At 39.5% G+C, this 21445-nt stretch overlaps 4 protein-coding genes across 7 annotated transcripts; all 4 read right to left on the reverse strand.

The window, feature by feature from the left end:
- Window positions 1–1029: 1029 nt before the first annotated feature.
- LOC109194644 (lysophosphatidic acid receptor 6-like) lies at window positions 1030–9141 on the reverse strand. 2 transcript variants are annotated; one of them, XM_025898496.1, is made up of 2 exons: window positions 8555–9141; window positions 1030–1935 (listed from the first exon to the last, which is right to left on the reverse strand). In XM_025898496.1, the coding sequence occupies exons 1-2, from the start codon at window positions 8793–8795 to the stop codon at window positions 1163–1165; spliced, it is 1014 nt and encodes a 337-aa protein (XP_025754281.1). In that variant the 5' UTR covers window positions 8796–9141; the 3' UTR covers window positions 1030–1162. The 2 variants fall into 2 exon arrangements, with proteins under 2 accessions (XP_025754281.1, XP_019200908.1); XM_019345363.2 differs by lacking the exon at window positions 8555–9141 and having other exon boundaries at window positions 1030–2505.
- On the reverse strand, window positions 2566–8476 carry LOC100712560 (lysophosphatidic acid receptor 6). 3 transcript variants are annotated; one of them, XM_019345365.2, is made up of 3 exons: window positions 7891–8476; window positions 6509–6612; window positions 2566–4483 (listed from the first exon to the last, which is right to left on the reverse strand). In XM_019345365.2, the coding sequence occupies exons 2-3, from the start codon at window positions 6539–6541 to the stop codon at window positions 3656–3658; spliced, it is 861 nt and encodes a 286-aa protein (XP_019200910.1). In that variant the 5' UTR covers window positions 6542–6612; window positions 7891–8476; the 3' UTR covers window positions 2566–3655. The 3 variants fall into 3 exon arrangements, 2 of the variants coding, with proteins under 2 accessions (XP_019200910.1, XP_019200909.1); XM_019345364.2 differs by having other exon boundaries at window positions 7266–8476; XR_002056454.2 differs by lacking the exons at window positions 2566–4483; window positions 6509–6612 and adding an exon at window positions 4656–5016 and having other exon boundaries at window positions 7266–8476.
- Window positions 9142–10292: 1151 nt separating the features above from the next.
- Window positions 10293–11338, reverse strand: LOC109194645 (lysophosphatidic acid receptor 6-like). The gene has a single exon (XM_025898497.1). It carries the CDS (start codon window positions 11298–11300, stop codon window positions 10452–10454), a length of 849 nt encoding a protein of 282 aa, XP_025754282.1. The 5' UTR covers window positions 11301–11338; the 3' UTR covers window positions 10293–10451.
- LOC100689942 (lysophosphatidic acid receptor 6-like) lies at window positions 11250–15010 on the reverse strand. Its single transcript, XM_003449262.5, has 2 exons — window positions 14303–15010; window positions 11250–11371 (listed from the first exon to the last, which is right to left on the reverse strand). The coding sequence occupies exons 1-2, from the start codon at window positions 14936–14938 to the stop codon at window positions 11297–11299; spliced, it is 711 nt and encodes a 236-aa protein (XP_003449310.2). The 5' UTR covers window positions 14939–15010; the 3' UTR covers window positions 11250–11296.
- Window positions 15011–21445: the final 6435 nt, after the last annotated feature.

The raw sequence follows: 21445 nt of genomic DNA on the forward strand, positions 1-21445 counted from the left end.
GTCTGCTCCTTGCTATCTAAACTATAACAGGACACTGGCGTAAATTCTCGACCATCTCATACTTCTTTTTAATCAGTTTTCTGTTTGACGTTTAGTCAGCTGTGTGAAAACCAAGGAGGAACCCACCCGGGGGATTAATAAAGTTTTATTTTATCTAATCTAATAACTTTAATTTCAGCCAAACCGATTTACTCACTAACAAACAAAACACTGAAAAAAGCCCAACAATAACATTTTTAGGTTGTCTAAGTGACATATATTACGTTTAACCTGAGTAGCGAAAGTCCGCAGTGATCTGAAAATGATGTGCCGGGAGTTGTGCCGTTCTCGGCGGCTTCAGTGACCCTTGAGCTCCCTGCTAGCTATCGAGCTGGTGGGTAACAGACGTCTCCGAAAACGTCAAAGCACTTTTTTGAATATGCGATATCTTAATAAACTGAGCAGATATTTGATGTTTACACAGCTACTTTCTCGCCTGAAAATATGTTAAAAGTTTATGTTGTGACTCAGAAAGATTAGTAAGAGTAATTTTAAAACTTAGTAGCAGCCGCCATTGTTGGAAACCGGAGTTTGGCTGGGCCGCGCTAGGAATTCTGGGATATGGTGGGCCACGAAGGACACACCCGACCCATCCTTCAAATTCGGGGAAAAGGAGGACGCATTTGTCGGCTGCATTCGGAGGAGTCTGCGAATTTGGACAGCCTTCGGCGTGTCGCTGTGACGTAATCGGTCTACAAATGCGGCCTCAGGAGGATGCAGCCCATGAATTTGGACACGACCATTGTCTCTGACTGAAGCTGAGAAAAGTCTACCAGCAACTCCACCTTTCCTGTTTATATGCTATAAGATCTGCCTCTATGTCTAATTCTCAGATGAGCATATTTCCCCAACTATTAACAATTCTTTGAAAACAGAAGAAGTGTTCAAAATTTGCCAAAATTTCCTGACTCTAACAACAAGCCTTTTACAATCTTAGTCCATCATTGTTGTTTGAAGCTTTAGAAACATTTTATTAAACAATTACCTACAAAAAAATAAATTAAAAAAAACCTCCCAATACAGTTGAACAAAATACCTGTCCCATGGCTACACAATCACTTTTTTTGGAAAATAGGAACCATAATATGACTGGAATTATACATTGAAATGGCATGTCCTAAGGTTACTGCTCTCTTGCCGGATCCGCATCTTCTTTTTTCTTCCAGAAGCCATCAAAGGAAAAGTAATATAAAAATGGATCTAGACAACAGTTTACAGCACTAAGACATATCAATGGCTTTAATTCAGTAGGTTTAACTGTAACTACACCTATTGACAAAGGTAGGAAACAGATAGCAAACAAAACCAAGTTCATGACAAAGATCAGCATTACATTCATCTTGTTGTTGATCGCAGAATCACTGAGATGTCTACGCAGTACCCAAGACACCGTAACAGTGCACACAATGTTGACTGCTAGCATTGTGACGATTAACACAAGATATAGAAATGCTATACCTTTAGTTAAACCTGGTCTCCTTTCAGGACTGAAATCAAAACAACTACTGTTGGCATTTTTTAGAAAGTCCAAAGTCTCTGGAACATTCAATACCAGCACAAATAGCCAGACCATTGCTGCTCCTTTCCAGGCATTAGATGAAGTTCGAAGATGGCGTGACCTCAGAGGATAAACCACAGCCAGCAATCTGTCCACGCTGATGAAAGTAATGAAGAAGGCGCTGGAGCGGAGGTTGTTGCGAAAAAGCATTGTGATGAATTGGCACGCCATATTGCTCAGAGGCCATTCACGGGTGGCGTGAAAGTAGATCCTCATGGGCAAAGAGATGATGACTAGCAGGTCTGAGAGTGCCAGGTTGACCATGAAGACAGCGTTGGGCGATTTGAGGCTGTGGCGGCGAAGAAGAATCCACAGTGCGACTGCATTGAGTGGCAGACCTATCACCATAATGCAGCCAAAGACCCCAGCATAAACCCGGTCCTCTGTCGTGACATTTGATGCGTTCATGATGAAGTTTCTTCCTCCTTTATTAACTGAATTGCAGCTGAGCAGCAAACCTTCCACTCTCTGATGATTATATGTGTGAAGTGAGGGTTGATTAGACTAGGGAGTGTGAAATATTGCAACAGGAAATCTGGTGGTGCAATTCGATCGCGGCCGCTGACGTTAATAGTTATAACATTTTTAATTGAAATATCTTGTTTGACAAACAATAAACATACTTTTTATACAATTTGACAACATTTAGAACCAATACTATTAACATCCGTATCCAAGGCTAAATGTAAAGGCTGTATTTTTCCCAACTCCCACTGAAAAACAGGTAGCATTAAAACCAGTTGCAAGTTTTTACCATTTTGTTTTACTGTTTTACAGCTATAAACTAGTTTTACTGTGAAAAAGACAAACCAAACCAGGCTGCAGGTCTACACCAACGCACAAAAGTGTTTCCACAGTTACAGAGCCAGCTATTTCCTTTTTTTCCCAGGAGTTGTGCAATGAGCTCTCGATTTGAACTTTGCATAGAGATATGTAAACTTGAGATTTCCTGATTTTCACAAATAAGCTTATTTCATAAAATGTTACAAATAATTAGCAAAAAATGAATGAATTCTCATAAAACAGCCTAGATTCTTTTGCTATTTGAACCTTTGATGATGCAGATTAACCTTTTTATGACTCTTAGAGCCCTGAGAAATTCAAGATTGTTCAAACGCTTTCAAAACCTCACATCATCTATAATTTCTCCACCAGCAAAATGAGCCAGACGAGCGCAGATCCTTTTCAGGCACAGGACGAGGGTCTAAGATGGCATGGCGTCAAGGAAAAACCACAGCCATCAGATGTTCCAAGCTGATGACAGGAATGAAGTTGGCGCTGGAGAGTATGTTGTTGTTAAAGAGCAGTGTGATGAACAGTGTGTGAAGAGTTAAAAGGTTTCTGTTAAAATGTGGTTTGTTTTACGTGCTTGACAGTATCTTGTTCTGTGGTATGGACTTCCGGAGGTCTTTTTAAACTCTCCAGCAGATAAAGACAGGTTGTTTCCTCAGTCGTCAAGTGTACAAAATGTACAATAAATCAGCTACAGTCCTGAAGCTTTAAATTTGAAGAATAGTTTTATAAAACTGAAGCTAACAAGTCTTTTCTCTATCTCTCCCACTGCCTGAGCTTCACAAGTACATTTAACTGACAATTATTGTTGAGTTACTGGTGAAAATTTCATTCGATTTTATTTATATAGCACCAATTCACAACAACAGTCACCCAAAGGTGCTTTATATTATAAAATAAGGAACCCACAATATTAGAATGAAACCCCCAAAATTCCATGACTGAACCCCCTCTGAACAAACCTGTGGTAACAGTGGGTAGAAAAAAAGTTCCATTCTAACAGGAAGAAACTTCCTACAAACCCAGGGTCAGGGAGGGGCACCAGCTGCCACAAATAATCGGGGGTGAGTGGAAAGACAAGAAAGCAGAGAGAGGTGAGTCAAAAGACACACAATAGTACAATAAGCTCAGTTTCAGAATTTAGGAATTGGGAAAATATGCTTGAACTAAATGAGCATTTTGGGCAATAACAAATTAGTTCACCAAAAAAAGAAAAGAATGCATGTCAAAAAGAAAATATCATACCAAAAATATCATGTCTAGCATCTACATTTCTCCTCCGTTCGTTGCATCTTCCTTTTTCTTCCAAAAGGAGTCAAAAGAAAAGTAATACAACAGAGGATCCAGACAGCAGTTAGAAACAGTAAGACATACCAGCGGCATGATTTCTTTGGCATGTGCAGCCATTCCTATAGGCACAGGTAAGAACATGGCAAACAAAACCAAGTTCATGACAAAGATCAGCATAACTTTCATCTTGTTGTTGACCTTTGCAGAGTCACTGAGATGTCTGTGCAGAGTCCAAGACACCATAACGGTGCACACAATGTTAACTGTTAGCATTGTGACCAGTAACACAATCTGAAGGTAAATAACTGCTAATCGAGTTTTACTCAATAAAGGCTCATAAGAGTCATAAGATTTAAAACAGGTACGTTGAGAGTGGTTCTGCAAATGTTCTAGAAAGTCCAAACTCTCTGGGATATTCACCACCAGCAAAAAACTCCAGACGAATGCAGCTCCTTTCCAGGCATTGGATGAGGTTCTTAAATGGCGTGACCTCAGAGGATAAACCACAGCCAGCAATCTGTCCACACTGGTGAAGGTGATAAACATAGCCCTGGAACGGATGTTGTCGCGAAAGAGCATTGTAATGATGAGGCACGCCATATTGCTCAGAGGCCAGGTGCCAGTGGCATGAAAGTAGATCCTCATGGGCAACGAGATGATGAGTAGCAGGTCTGAGAATGCTAGATTGACCATGAAGACTGCGTTGGGTGATTTGAGGCTGTGGCGGCGAATAAGAATCCACAGTGATGCTCCGTTGAGAGGCAGACCTATCACCATAATGCAGCCAAAGACCCCAGCATAAACCCGGTCCTCTGTCATGACATTTGATGCATTCATGATGAAGTTTCTATATATATATATATATATATATATATATATATATATATATATATATGTATATGTATATATATATACATATATATATATATGTACATATATATATATGTGCGTGTGTGTGTGTGTGTGTGTGTGTGTGTGTGTATAAACAGATAGTTACTGATACTAAAAATTGCTATCAAAAATTGCTATCAGATTAGATGTCATCGGTGCTGTCTTTACCTTCCTCCTGCACACAGGCAAGCACACAGCCCCTCTCCTCAGTAGCAGCTGAAGTAGCTGAAGTTCAGAACACTGAACAGCACTTCATGGGGAATTTGTAAAGGTCAGGCAGGTCAGAACAGTCAGTATGAATGTAAGCCTGGTTGATATGCACACTCATTTAAAAAATGTAACTATTAGCAATTACCAGATAGCTGCACTGTTGATCATCCTGGATGAGTATTATTACAATGAAGAGTAATGCTGCAACGGACCAGTCACGTTGTGTGATGTCAAAGCTATGCAACGGTGGAAAAAAGAAAACAAAAATACCTTTGTTTATATAAACTCTCTTCTGGAACAAATAGTAAATGTTTCAAGTGGGTTTTTTACTATTAATTAATGCAATATAAGAAATTCATTATCAAATTAGGTTTGCTGTTTGGCAAATTTAGCTTGCTTTGCTTGTGATAGTTTTTAATATCATTAGTTAGCTTCTTAGCTAATGCAAACTGAATGCTCTGACAATGTGATTGGTCAGTTGCGATGTTGCAGCTGGACTAACATTGTTTTGATGGTACAGGAACAACACCATCACAGGGGTAACAGATTGTCTCTGACTGAAGCTGAGAAAAGTCTACCAGCAACTCCACCTTTCCTGTTTATGTGCTATAAGATCTGCCTCTATGTCTAATTCTCAGATGAGCATATTTCCCAAACTATTAACAATTCTTTGAAAACAGAAGAAGAGTTCAAATTTTGCCAAAATTTCCTGACTCTAATAACAAGCCTTTTACAATCTTAGTCCATCATTGTTGTTCAAAGCTTCAGAAACATTTTATTAAACAATTACCTAAAAAAGAAAAGAAAAACCCAATACAATTGAACAAAATACCTGTCCCATTGCAACACAATCACTTTTTTGGAAAATAGGAAAACCTTAATGTGACTAGAATTACATTGAAATAGCATGTCCTAAGGTTACTGCTCTCTTGCTGGATCCGCATCTTCTTTTTTCTTCCAGAAGCCATCAAAGGAAAAGTAATATAAGAATGGATCTAGACAACAGTTCACAGCACTAAGACATATCAGTGGCTTTAATTCAGTAGGTTTAACTGTAACTACACCTATTGACAAAGGTAGGAAACAGATAGTGAACAAAACCAAGTTCATGACAAATATCAGCATTACATTCATCTTGTTGTTGATCGCAGAGTCAATGAGATGTCTACGCAGTACCCAAGCCACCATAACAGTGCACACAATGTTGACTGCTAGCATTGTGACGATTAACACAAGATGTACATTTGCTATATCGTTAGTTAAACCTGGTCTCCTTTCAGGACTGAAATCAAAACAACTAATGTTGGCATTTTTTGGAAAGTCCAGTCTCTCTGGAACATTCAATACTAGCACAAATAGCCAGACCATTGCTGCTCCTTTCCAGGCATTGGATGAAGTTCGAAGATGGCGTGACCTCAGAGGATAAACCACAGCCAGAAATCTGTCCACGCTGATGAAAGTGATGAAGAAGGCGCTGGAGCGGATGTTGTTGCGAAAAAGCATTGTGATGATGAGGCATCCAATATTGCTCAGAGGCCAGTCACGGGTGGCGTGAAAGTAGATCCTCATGGGCAAAGAGATGATGACTAGCAGGTCTGAGAGTGCCAGGTTGACCATGAAGACAGCGTGGGGCGATTTGAGGCTGTGGCGGCGACAAAGGATCCACAGTGCGACTGCATTGAGAGGCAGACCTATCACCATAATGCAGCCAAAGACCCCAGCATAAACCCGGTCCTCTGTCGTGACATTTGATGCATTCATGATGAAGTTTCTGCCTCCTTTATGAACTGAATTGCAGCTGAGCAGCAAACCTTCCACTCTCTGATGATTATCTGTGTGAAGTGAGAGTAGAATAGACTAGGGAGTGTGAAATATTGCAACAGGAAGTCTGGTGGTGCAATTCGATCGTGGCCGCTGACGTTAATAGTTATAACATTTTTAATTGAAATATCTTGTTTGACAAACAATAAACATACTTTTTATACAATTTGACAACATTTAGAACCAATACTATTAACATCCGTATCCAAGGCTAAATGTAAAGGCTGTATTTTTCCCAACACCCAATGAAAAACAGGTAGCATTAAAACCAGTTGCAAGTTTTTACCATTTTGTTTTACTGTTTTACATCTATAAACTAGTTTTACTGTGAAAAAGACAAACTAAACCAGGCTGCAGGTCTACACCAACGCACAAAAGTGTTTCCACAGTTACGGAGCCAGCTATTTCCTTTTTTTCCCAGGAGTTGTGCAATAAGCTCTCGATTTGGATTTTGCATAGAGATATGTAAACTTGAGATTTCCTGTTTTTCACAAATAAGCTTATTTCATAAAATGTTACAAATAATTAGCAAAAAATGAATGAATTCTCATAAAACAGCCTAGATTCTTTTGGTATTTGAAGCTTTGATAATGCAGATTAACCTTTTTATGACTCTTAGAGCCCTGAGAAATTCAAGATTGTTCAAACGCTTCCAAAACCTCACATTGTCTGTAGTTTCTCCACCAGCAAAATGAGCCAGACGAGCGCAGATCCTTTTCAGGCACAGGACAAGGGTCTAAGATGGCATGGCGTCAAGGAAAAACCACAGCCAACAGATGTTCCAAGCTGATGACAGGGATGAAGTTGTCACCGGAGAGGATCTCGTTGTTAAAGAGCAGTGTGATGAACAGTGTGTGAAGAGTTAAAAGGTTTCTGTTAAAATGTGGTTTGTTTTACGTGCTTGACAGTATATTGTTCTGTGGTATGGACTTCCGGAGGTCTTTTTTAAACTCTCCAGCAGATAAAGACAGGTTGTTTCCTCAGTCTTCAAGTGTACAAAATGTACAATAAATCAGCTACAGTCCTGAAGCTTTAAATTTGAAGAATAGTTTTATAAAACTGTGAAGCTAACAAGTCTTTTCTCTATCTCTCCCACTGCCTAATCTTCACAAGTACATTTAACTGACAATTATTGTTGAGTTACTGGTGAAAATTTCATTCGATTTTATTTATATAGCACCAATTCACAACAACAGTCACCCAAAGGTGCTTTATATTATAAAATAAGGAACCCACAATATTAGAATGAAACCCCCAAAATTCCATGACTGAACCCCCTCTGAACAAACCTGTGGTAACAGTGGGTAGAAAAAAAGTTCCATTCTAACAGGAAGAAACTTCCTACAAACCCAGGGTCAGGGAGGGGCACCAGCTGCCACAAATAATCGGGGGTGAGTGGAAAGACAAGAAAGCAGAGAGAAGCAAGTCAAAAGACACACAATAGTACAATAAGCTCAGTTTCAGAATTTAGGAATTGGGAAAATATGCTTGAACTAAATGAGCATTTGGGGCAATAACAAGTTAGTTCACCAAAAAAAGAAAAGAATGCATGTCAAAAAGAAAATATCATACCAAAAATATCATGTCTAGCATCTACATTTCTCCTCCGTTCGTTGCATCTTCCTTTTTCTTCCAAAAGGAGTCAAAAGAAAAGTAATACAACAGAGGATCCAGACAGCAGTTAGAAACAGTAAGACATACCAGCGGCATGATTTCTTTGGCATGTGTAGCCATACCTATAGGCACAGGTAAGAACATGGCAAACAAAACCAAGTTCATGACAAAGATCAGCATAACTTTCATCTTGTTGTTGACCTTTGCAGAGTCACTGAGATCTCTGTGCAGAGTCCAAGACACCATAACGGTGCACACAATGTTGACTTATGACCAGTAACACAATCTGAAGGTAAATAATAATAAGAATCCACAGTGCGACTGCATTGAGAGGCAGACCTATCACCATAATGCAGCCAAAGACCCCAGCATACACCTGTTCATCTTGTGTGGTGCTGTTTGATATGTTCATGATCAGAAAAGACGTTCTTTTTGGTCCTTTATGAAGTATTGCAACTAAGCAGCGAACATGTCCTTCTGTGCTGTTCATCTGTGTGACGTGAGGAGAGCTAGTAAGGAACAGGAAACTCTGGTTGTGGTTACTGACGTAAATTAAGTTCGCTGTTTTCAAATGCAACATGTGACATACCAGCTGATATTAACAGCTCTACTCATTAGGATATTATTCATGGAAAGATGAAAGTAAGAGATGATAATGACCAACAGCAGGTCTGAAACAATCATATTGCCCCAGCATAAACCTGTGCGGCCATAGTGAATGTTTAATGTGCTCATGGCGATAAAAGAAATGTATACATACCCTTGATTAAAACTGCAGCTGAGCACAACACTCACACATTCATCTCTGTGATCTTTAGCTGTATCAAGTGAGATGACTGGAGAGGTTAAAAAGTCAAGTATTGCAACAGGAAATGTAATGATGCAATCTAAGAGTTATATCACTTACGTAAAAGAATAAAACAATTTGTTTTTCACATGGTTTTGAATTTTTTTTAATGTAATATCTTCTTATCTAAAAAAGCAAACATAGTTTTATAAGATCTAACAAAGTTTAGAAATAATTGACACAAATTTTTATTAAGGAATAAAAAGCCATTGATCAAATTTCATAGTAGAACTTATAATAAACTCAAATATAAACTGTTCAACAAGTAAGTCTTCTCAAGTTTTGTTCACTGCTGCAAGATGCTTTATATTTATGGTTATATATATATATATATGTGCGTTTGTGTGTTTATAAACAGATACTTATTGATACTAAAAATTACTATCAAAAATTGCTATCAGATTAGATGTCATCGGTGCTGTCTTTACCTTCCTCCTGCACACAGGCAAGCACACAGCCCCTCTCCTCAGTAGCAGCTGAAATAGCTGAAGTTCAGAACACTGAACAGCACTTCATGGGGAATTTGTAAAGGTCAGGCAGGTCAGAACAGTCAGTATGAATGTAAGCCTGGTTGATATGCACACTCATTTAAAAAATGTAACTATTAGCAATTACCAGATAGCTGCACTGTTGATCATCCTGGATGAGTATTATTACAATGAAGAGTAATGCTGCAACGGACCAGTCACGTTGTGTGATGTCAAAGCTATGCAACGGTGGAAAAAAGAAAACAAAAATACCTTTGTTTATATAAACTCTCTTCTGGAACAAATAGTAAATGTTTCAAGTGGGTTTTTTACTATTAATTAATGCAATATAAGAAATTCATTATCAAATTAGGTTTGCTGTTTGGCAAATTTAGCTTGCTTTGCTTGTGATAGTTTTTAATATCATTAGTTAGCTTCTTAGCTAATGCAAACTGAATGCTCTGACAATGTGATTGGTCAGTTGCGATGTTGCAGCTGGACTAACATTGCTTTGATGATACAGGAACAACACCATCACAGGGGTAACAGATTGTCTCTGACTGAAGCTGAGAAAAGTCTACCAGCAACTCCACCTTTCCTGTTTACGTGCTATAAGATCTGCCTCTATGTCTAATTCTCAGATGAGCATATTTCCCCAAACTATTAACAATTCTTTGAAAACAGAAGAAGTGTTCAAATTTTGCCAAAATTTCCTGACTCTAATAACAAGCCTTTTACAATCTTAGTCCATCATTGTTGTTCAAAGCTTCAGAAACATTTTATTAAACAATTACCTAAAAAAGAAAAGAAAAACCCAATACAATTGAACAAAATACCTGTCCCATTGCAACACAATCACTTTTTTGGAAAATAGGAAAACCTTAATGTGACTAGAATTACATTGAAATGGCATGTCCTAAGGTTACTGCTCTCTTGCCGGATCCGCATCTTCTTTTTTCTTCCAGAAGCCGTCAAAGGAAAAGTAATATAAAAATGGATCTAGACAACAGTTCACAGCACTAAGACATATCAATGGCTTTAATTCAGTAGGTTTAACTGTAACTACACCTATTGACGAAGGTAGGAAACAGATAGTAAACAAAACCAAGTTCATGACAAATATCAGCATTACATTCATCTTGTTGTTGATCTTTGCAGAGTCACTGAGATGTCTACGCAGTACCCAAGCCACCATAACAGTGCACACAATGTTGACTGCTAGCATTGTGACTATTAACACAACATATACAAATGCTATACCTTTAGTTGAACCTGGTCTCCATTCAGGACTGAAATCAAAACAACTACTGTGGTTTGCATTTTTTGGAAAGTCCAAAGTCTCTGGAACATTCAATACCAGCACAAATAGCCAGACCATTGCTGCTCCTTTCCAGGCATTAGATGAAGTTCGAAGATGGCGTGACCTCAGAGGATAAACCACAGCCAGAAGTCTGTCCACGCTGATGAAAGTGATGAAAAATGTGCTGGAGCGGATGTTGTTGCGAAAAAGCATTGTGATGAATTGGCACGCCATATTGCTCAGAGGCCATTCACGGGTGGCGTGAAAGTAGATCCTCATGGGCAAAGAGATGATGACTAGCAGGTCTGAGAGTGCCAGGTTGACCATGAAGACAGCGTTGGGCGATTTGAGGCTGTGGCGGCGAAGAAGAATCCACAGTGATGCTGCATTGAGAGGCAGACCTATCACCATAATGCAGCCAAAGACCCCAGCATAAACCCGGTCCTCTGTAGTGACATTTGATGCGTTCATGATGAAGTTTCTTCCTCCTTTATGAACTGAATTGCAGCTGAGCAGCAAACCTTCCACTCTCTGATGATTATCTGTGTGAAGTGAGAGTAGAATAGACTAGGGAGTGTGAAATATTGCAACAGGAAATCTGGTGGTGCAATTTGATTGTGGCCGCTGACGTTAATAGTTATAACATTTTTAAATGAAATATCTTGTTTGACAAACAATAAACACACTTTTTATACAATTTGACAACATTTAGAACCAATACTATTAACATCCGTATCCAAGGCTAAATTTAAAGGCTGTATTTTTCCCCCACTCCCACTGACAAACAGGTAGCATTAAAACCAGTTGCAAGTTTTTACCATTTTGTTTTACTGTTTTACAGCTATAAACTAGTTTTACTGTGAAAAAGACAAACCAAACCAGGCTGCAGGTCTACACCAACGCACAAAAGTGTTTCCACAGTTACAGAGCCAGCTATTTCCTTTTTTTCCCCAGTAGTTGTGCAATGAGCTCTCGATTTGAATTTTGCATAGAGATATGTAAACATGAGACTTCCTGATTTTCACAAATAAGCTTATTTCATAAAATGTTACAAATAATTAGCAAAAAATGTATGAATTCTCATAAAACAGCCTAGATTCTTTTGCTATTTGAACCTTTGATGATGCAGCTGATGACGTGGATGAAGTTGCCACCAGAGAGGATGTTGTTAAAGAGCAATGTGATGAACAGTGTGTGAAGACTTAAAAGGTTCCTGTTAAAATGTGGTTTGTTTTACGTGCTTGAAAGTATCTTGTTCTGTGGCATGGACTTCCGGAGGTCTTTTTTAAACTCTCCAGCAGATAAAGACAGGTTGTTTCCTCAGTCGTCAAGTGTACAAAATGTACAATAAATCAGCTACAGTCCTGAAGCTTTAAATTTAAAGAATAGTTTCATGAAACTGTGAAGCTAACAAGTCTTTTCTCTATCTCTCCCACTGCCTAAGCTTCACAAGTACAGGGAGTGCAGAATTATTAGGCAAGTTGTACTTTTGAGGAATAATTTTATTATTGAACAACAACCATGTTCTCAATGAACCCAAAAAACTCATTAATATCAAAGCTGATTGTTTTTGGAAGTAGTTTTTAGTTTGTTTTTAGCTTTAGGTATTTTAGGGGGATATCTGTGTGTGCAGGTGACTATTACTGTGCATAATTATTAGGCAACTTAACAAAAAACAAATATATACCCATTTCAATTATTTATTTTTACCAGTGAAACCAATATAACATCTCCACATTCACAAATATACATTTCTGACATTCAAAAACAAAACAAAAACAAATCAGCGACCAATATAGCCACCTTTCTTTGCAAGGACACTCAAAAGCCTGCCATCCATGGATTCTGTCAGTGTTTTGATCTGTTCACCATCAACATTGCGTGCAGCAGCAACCACAGCCTCCCAGACACTGTTCAGAGAGGTGTACTGTTTTCCCTCCTTGTAAATCTCACATTTGATGATGGACCACAGGTTCTCAATGGGGTTCAGATCAGGTGAACAAGGAGGCCATGTCTTTAGTTTTTCTTCTTTTATACCCTTTCTTGCCAGCCACGCTGTGGAGTACTTGGACGCGTGTGATGGAGCATTGTCCTGCATGAAAATCATGTTTTTCTTGAAGGATGCAGACTTCTTCCTGTACCACTGCTTGAAGAAGGTGTCTTCCAGAAACAGGCAGTAGGACTGGGAGTTGAGCTTGACTCCATCCTCAACCCGAAAAGGCCCCACAAGCTCATCTTTGATGATACCAGCCCAAACCAGTACTCCACCTCCACCTTGCTGGCGTCTGAGTCGGACTGGAGCTCTCTGCCCTTTACCAATCCAGCCACGGGCCCATCCATCTGGCCCATCAAGACTCACTCTCATTTCATCAGTCCATAAAACCTTAGAAAAATCAGTCTTGAGATATTTCTTGGCCCAGTCTTGACGTTTCAGCTTGTGTGTCTTGTTCAGTGGTGGTCGTCTTTCAGCCTTTCTTACCTTGGCCATGTCTCTGAGTATTGCACACCTTGTGCTTTTGGGCACTCCAGTGATGTTGCAGCTCTGAAATATGGCCAAACTGGTGGCAAGTGGCATCTTGGCAGCTGCACGCTTGACTTTTCTCAGTTCATGGGCAGTTATTTTGCGCCTTGGTTTTTCCACACGCTTCTTGTGACCCTGTTGACTATTTTGAATGAAACGCTTGATTGTTCGATGATCACGCTTCAGAAGCTTTACAATTTTAAGACTGCTGCATCCCTCTGCAAGATATCTCACTATTTTTGACTTTTCTGAGCCTGTCAAGTCCTTCTTTTGACCCATTTTGCCAAAGGAAAGGAAGTTGCCTAATAATTATGCACACCTGATATAGGGTGTTGATGTCATTAGACCACACCCCTTCTCATTACAGAGATGCACATCACCTAATATGCTTAATTGGTAGTAGGCTTTCGAGCCTATACAGCTTGGAGTAAGACAACATGCATGAAGAGGATGATGTGGACAAAATACTCATTTGCCCAATAATTCTGCACTCCCTGTACATTTGTGGCACCAGCTGCCACAAATAATCGGGGGTGAGTGGAAAGACAAGAAAGCAGAGAGAGGCAAGTCAAAAGACACACAATAGTACAATAAGCTCAGTTTCAGAATTTAGGAATTGGGAAAATATGCTTGAACTAAATGAGCATTTTGTGCAATAACAAATTAGTTCACCAAAAAAAAGAAAAGAATGCATGTCAAAAAGAAAATATCATACCAAAAATATCATGTCTAGCATCTACATTTCTCCTCCGTTCGTTGCATCTTCCTTTTTCTTCCAAAAGGAGTCAAAAGAAAAGTAATACAACAGAGGATCCAGACAGCAGTTCACAGCAGCAAGACATGCAAGTGGGGTTACATGGGTAAAACTTTTTGTGGCTAAACGTATGTGCACAGGCAAGAAACAGATCGTGAATAAAACCAAATTCATGGCAAAAATCAGCATTACATTCACCTTGTTGTTGATCTTTGCAGTGTCACTGGGACGGTTGCATAAAGTCCAAGACACCATAACGGTGCAAATAATGTTGACTGCTAGCATTGTGACTATTAACGCCATATACAAATAAATAACTGCTGATTGTGTTGCACTCACAGAATCAAGAGGTCCAAAACAAGTGGTATTGTTTCTGTTTTTAAAATATTTTAACTTCATAAATTCTGGGACCTTCATTAACAGAACAAATAGCCAGACCACTGCTGCTCCTTTCCAGGCATTGGATGAAGTTCGAAGATGGCGTGACCTCAGAGGATAAACCACAGCCAGCAGTCTGTCCACGCTGATGAAAGTAATGAAGAAGGTGCTGGAGCGGATGTTGATGCGAAAGAGCATTGTGATGAATTGGCACATCATGTTGCTCAGAGGCCATCTGCCTGTGGCATGAAAGTAGATCCTCATGGGCAAAGAGATGATGACCAGCAGGTCTGATACTGCCAGGTTGACCATTAAGACAGCGTGGGGCGATTTGAGGCTGTGACGGCGAAGAAGAATCCACAGTGCGACTGCGTTGAGAGGCAGACCTATCACCATAATGCAGCCAAAGACCCCAGCGTAAACCCGGCCCTCTGTAGTGATGACTGATGTGTTCATGATCACAGAAGAGATTTTTCTGTTCTTTATGAAGTATTATAGCTGAGCATTCAAAGTTCCTCTCAGTGCCGTTTATCTGTGTGAGATGCGTTGAGGAAAGTCTTTAAGGGTAAATTATGAAGTAGCACAGGAAATTTGTATGACTCATCTCAAGAGTTTTTCTGTGTGGTGTATGCTATAATTAAATCCAAATGTACCTCATACCTCAAATAAATACCTCAAATAAATATGTCTTAACTATCTCAGATAACTATCTGAGATAGTTAAGATCTAGCTCACATTAATGGTTACTATGAATTAAATATATATGTTACATCTCCTGTCTAGGCTAACTGTAAACATTGCTAGTTGTGTGATTCCTTCCACCCCACTTCCTCTAACAGAAATTGTTAATCAGTGTTCAGAGAAAAACTGTCATTACATTCAGATATGAACCAAGCTTGAAAAACCAAACACACTTTCACTTATCAACATTAAACTTCCTTAGCAAGAAAGTCAAAGTATAAATAAGTGTTTGACCTAAAATTCTATGGATTACAAATAAGAAACAAAAATATAACTGAGGGGAACTGTTAAACAAGAAGAGCTTTTCATTTAAACTAAACTGCTGCTAGATGCTCTTTAGCTGCAATGCAATATTATATGAATAGATATGTACAATTACAACTAATTCAATAAAAGGACTAGATGTTACAATCCCTGATAATGGGTTAGGGTTGCTCCATTGCTTCAAATGGAGAAAGTCTTGAGGGATGGCTACTATGAGGAAAGGCAGCCTGGAAACTTTACCGGCAAGACACATCATTGTGTGCCTCAACTTCGCAGGGTGTTTCGGTCTTTTATCACAAGCTATTCTGCCATTTTTTAGTTTCTTTTTACTATCCTTGGTTAGGTTTAGGGATTAGAAATCTGATCTAGATTATAATATTACAATTTTAGGACACATCATCAGTAGTGGACCTTGGATTCATTGGGTGTTTCGGCCATTATCACTAGACACCCTCATCAAGGGTCAGGCCCCGGAGTGTGTCACTGGTTAATGTTAAATTGTTATTTCTCTTCTATGGTTCTCATATAGCACTTTTCTACTCTATATGAGCACTCAAAGCTTTACACAACTAATTCATTCCTCCATAACACCAATTCACACAAGCACTTTTTCTAACTGTTAAGTGCTTACTCTCTAACATTCATACACATTCACAGTTAGTATCTTGCATGCAGACTGGTGGAGCCTGGGATCGAGCCACCTGAGCTGCAGCCATCCCGCTTTCATTTGTTCTACAATTTTTCTACAATTTATTTTATCAATTCAGAGAAGTAATACTTACCTCTTTAATATTTAAAGAGCCTCACTTCTTCAAAGGGATAGAAAAGGTGATAGTGAGAAGTAAGACAAAAGAGACAAGGTAGGAGAGAGGAGAGCGCCAGAGGGGTGCCAGCTCTGGCATCCCACACCTCCCTGCCGGATGGGGCTGTACCTCCCCACTGCCTCCCAGAAAAGGGAAAACGAGCAGAGGGGAGAAGAGCGGAACATTTTTACATTCCTCTGTTAGGTTTCACTACCATGAGGTTAACTGCACAGCCCCCAGGAGGCCCTGAGACAGCTGTATCAGGCAACCAGGGTTCTGGTTTATCACAGTAAAAATTCTAGTGTTAGGTTTTCTACCCCTTTGACGCTCTCTGCTGCGGCAGGCCCACCACGGGTTGATCAATCCTTGGCATGTGTCTCACAATTAGCTGACTGCCTTAGCTGCCCAAGTAATGTCATCCCTCTTTAGCCATAGCCAGTTACTGGTCCTCTCAGCAGTGTTAGCTAATTCTCTTATAGCCTGATGTTGCGCCTGTCCTCTGACTCCAATCTCTCTATGCAGTTTTGCTGTTGTACTGGCAACAAAGCCCCTGCACCCAACTTCCACCGTGTGCACCTTGATCTTCCAGCCTCTCTCTTCCGCCTCAGCTGCCAAGTTGGTATACTGCAGCTTCTTACGCTAAAATGCTTCCTCAATTGCATCCTCCCATGATACCGTCAGCTCAATGACGTAAGCAAGTTTTTGGGAGTTGGGCCAAAGGACGAGGTCTGGTCGCAGAGTAGTTGTTATGATATCTGTGGGAAAAAATGAGTCTCTGATCCAAGTTCACTTGCATCTGCCAATCCCTGGCGACCTTCAGTGGGCCCAGGTCCGGGGTTGAAGGGCTAGTCCTCAGCTTGTCCACCTCCCGGACAAATGCTGAGGGATGCTGGACTCTTGGAAGGCTGTCTTCCTCTTGCACTCAACTTTCTCAGCTAGATGTGTATCTTCTTCTCTACAACCAACCAATTAGATCAACAGAATGTCTGAATTCTAAAAGCTACCTTTTCACCAGTTACTTCCCTTACACAGATCTTTCATGTCTCATTGATTGCTTACTTGTTGTTTGAGGTTATAGAAGTAATGAGAGGAGAGAGCAAGATTCCAGCTACACCTTAACAGTGTGCTGTCAATCACTGGCTCAATCCAGAGGAAGCAGTCCCATCAAGTGGACCAATTACAGGGCTGCACACAAGTTCAGCAGCACCCATGCATACAGTTACCCCTGTGAACAAATCATTCCCTGACATAGTCCTTTTCACTGTGTGCATTGCTGGCAGCTCCTCCGTAAACCTCCTCAAACAATTTCATTATTCCACTGACAAAGATGAGTAACTGGGCTCTGTCGAGGACATCACAGCTCCCCATTCAAAGTTAATGAAAAACATCTCAATTCCTCAATTTTTCAACTGAATCTCCAGATTTTCCGTGATGCCCTCAATATGTCCCATTATGGTTCACCGGAGGAGGGGCACTTTCTTAAATGCTTCTTTTTCGTGGGGTGGAGGCTCTGTCCCGAAAGTTATAGGTTAGTGCAAGGGACAGAAAACAGACCCATGGCTGAGGGTCATATCACCTTAGGGTGTGTGTATTGGTGATAGAGTTCAGACAAATACTGAGGAGCCATGACATTGAGGTTTGTAACGGAGCAGAAGGATCTTGTAAGTGACCTGGCAGCTGATTTCTGGACATACTTGAAGCTGTCTAGGGTTTTGGTGGAAATCCCTCATAAGATCTAACCAGGTGGTGACAAAGGCATAGATTAGGGTCTCTGCTTCAGAGTGAGTGAGCAGGCCAAAGTTGAGAAATAGTCATTAGATACTAGGTGAAAGATGCTTTGGTGACAGATTTGATATGACCTTGGATTAAAAGTGTGGAGTCCAGAAAGACACCCAGGTTGGAAACTTCTGGGGTTGGTGAAATGGGGCAACTGTCTTTGTCACTGAATAAAAGTCCAATCCTCCAGAGTAGGGTTTTGGAGATCACAACCAAGAGCTCTGTTCGAGCAGATTAGATGACTTCATGCAGACGGCTGACAAGTGACTGTGGAGGGAGGTGGTTACAGGTTTCGGAACTGAGATAAAGTTGTTTGTCATCAGCATAGAAATGAAAGCACAGACCACAGCAGCCGATGAACTGATCAAGAAGCAGCATGTAGATGGTGAAGAATAGCGGTCTAAGCACAGAACCTTTGAGGGTAAAACACTGCAACAGGGTAATTCAGGGCAATTCAGTTCTTCTGTTCTGCTGTCTGACATGTTCATGGTGAGAAGGCATGTCTCTGTCTCTTTAATGAAAAATTGCACCCGAGCACAACATTCACAATTTCCTCTTGTGCAGTTTGTGTAGGTGAAATAAGATAAGACAAGACTATGGAGGGTAGAAAGTACAACAGGAAGTTTGCTGAGGTAATTCAAGAGTTGTGGCGTAAATTAATCATGCAGTTTTCTTTCAATATGCTTTTAAACATTTTTTAATGTAATATGTTATTACACATCAGCTTTTATAAGATCTGATGTAGTTTAGAAACCACGCACACGGTTATATGGTTACAATAAAATAATATTATAAATAATCCATTTTGTCACATCCCCAGTCTATGCAAAATATAGACATGTTGTGTGACTCCCATGTTCTTTAAAAGTCCAAAGAGTGACCACAGAATGAATGGATTGCAAGCACTGTGCAATATTTACACATTGTGAGTTATACTTATAGCCGTTATTTAGTGGTCAAGTAACATTTATACAACTTTCATATTTTTTTTAATAAAATTATTGTTTTTTGGATCAGTGGCACAAATCTGTTTAATGTGCAAATAATGTATTTGCTAGAGGACCCTACAAATATGAGGGTTTACCATCTAAAAGTAACCACATATCAACTTGTCAGAGAGTCTGTTTCACTTTTCAATGTTATTATTGTCATTTTAGTGGTCTGTATTGGCTAGTGAGATTTCCTGTTTGTGTTCTTATGATGGTACATTTTTACTGCAAGGACTGATGCTATTATGCATATTTTCTATGGATGATGAGGAGTAGCAAATTCCAATCTTGTGTGTTCATGCTAGCTAAAAGTAAATTTACAAATATTTGATAATACAAGATCTGAAAGTACAAGATTTTTTATTTATTCTGAGAATAGGTCTGCTAGTTTAGATCATAAGGAGAAAATGTGTCACAGTCTGGCTGAGGCAGACTGTATGTGTTTGCAAAAGAGGACTCAAACGCAGACCAAAAACTGAACGTGACGTGGATTTAACAAAAAACAAGCCGTTTATTGAGGCTAGGAAACAAGGCACAAACAAAGGGCATAGGTGAAACTAAACAATAACCTAAACTGGGTGAACTAAAACTAAACATGAAAAAAACCTTAAACACGGTGGACTGGCATGGATACCTGAAGTTGTGACGTGGATGAGCAGACGACCTGACAAGGAATGACTGAAGACACACGGACTAAATACACAGGAGGATAATGAAGGAAAACGGAAACACATGGGGGAACAGCTGACACACATGAACATAACGACGTTACAAGAGGAGAGTAAAACTAAAAACATTGAACATAGGAACACAGGACCCCTTCAAGATAAAACAGGAAATATGAGACACAGAACCTGAACTTGACAACATAAGACACAGACATGAAACACATGAAGGGCAAGGGAGACTTAACAGGGGTTGGAAGACACAAGGGGAATCTAATAACAAATGAATAAGAAAACCTAATGAGCTTAACCATATACTATAAACATCAAAATAAACTAAAACTCAAAACACTGGGTCATAAGACCCAGGATCGTGACAAAATGTTATATTTCTTGGTAATATTGCTTACATCCTTTATGTATTCTTGTTTTAAGAGTGTCATATTAATGGAATATAGGCATTCGACTCGATTTACTGTTGTTCTGCTAATCATGGCAGGTTTCAGTGTTGCACTTGTGTTTTTCAGTAATAAAGAGGCTCTGTTGACCACCAATATAATATTTCTTTTTTCTTCATTTTTTTGGAAAGCACTGTACACCATTTGCCATGCAACTGATCTGGTATTCAACTACAGTACCAATCATTAAAATGTATGTGAGACTGAACTCTCAGTGCCCTACTCTCTGACCGGAGTCCCTGTCCATAAAGGAGTTACCAAACCAGCTTCCCAGTGATATTTGCTCTAAGATCCTTAAGCATCTCTTGGGCACAGCAAAAATAAGCTGTAAACATATTGGCTTATTGTCCACTTTTAACATAATGCAGTAAATGTGTTTCTAAACTTGCAGCTGGGGCTTTTTATATACTTTATAGCCTTAAATGTGCCTCTCTATTGTGTTCTACTCTCTTCTGAAACGCTGATAATGTAAAACAAGTCATGCAAATGTGTCCTCTGCATTGATCTGAATGGAAGATAACCTTAACCAGAGCAACAACTAGCACGGTGATAAAACCAGCCTGACATTATGAACCTGTGAAAGCATGCTACTGCTTGCCATTTATGTGGGTTTTATCTGCGCTCACTTAGAGCAAATTGCAAGACATAGAGATGTCTGCCAGCGATACTGAAGATAACGCTGATGGTTCTGCACAGAGTTAGCAGTGCCTTTTCCTCTTGGGCCTGACTTCTTATCTTGTTTTGTTTTTTGGGGGGGGTTTTGAGAAAACAAAAATTCCCCTGAGATATTTGAACCAGTCCCTCTCTGCTAATGTTCAAGCAACCAAAGTAGAGTTGGCTAACATGACTAGCATTCAGCTGTGTGCTCATAATTTTACCACATGTCTGCTGCGACACTGGCTGACTTGAACATTGCAATTACTGCTGCTGCTCCTGTCTGCAATTGAAAATTCAGTGAGACAGCTCTGTGAGGCGCACATGACAACCAAATAAAAAAAGTTTTAACAGAAAAAACTGTAATACAAAATCTATTAGACTTAATTTGAAATTCTGGTAGAACTATATAATATAATATAGTATTTGTTCTAAAATTAAAGTCTAATTTGTATTTACCTACAAATATTTACTGATAGATACACTAGTAATGATTCAAGTTTTTAGTGCGAAGAAGAAATAATTATACTGTAAGTAATTTGAAGTATACTTTAGGTATATCGCAGGAAGGAGAAATAACTTTAGGTAGTTCATAACTACTTAACAGTTACGC

Source organism: Oreochromis niloticus, linkage group LG14 (assembly GCF_001858045.2).
Source record: "Oreochromis niloticus isolate F11D_XX linkage group LG14, O_niloticus_UMD_NMBU, whole genome shotgun sequence".
Classification (NCBI taxonomy): domain Eukaryota; kingdom Metazoa; phylum Chordata; class Actinopteri; order Cichliformes; family Cichlidae; genus Oreochromis; species Oreochromis niloticus.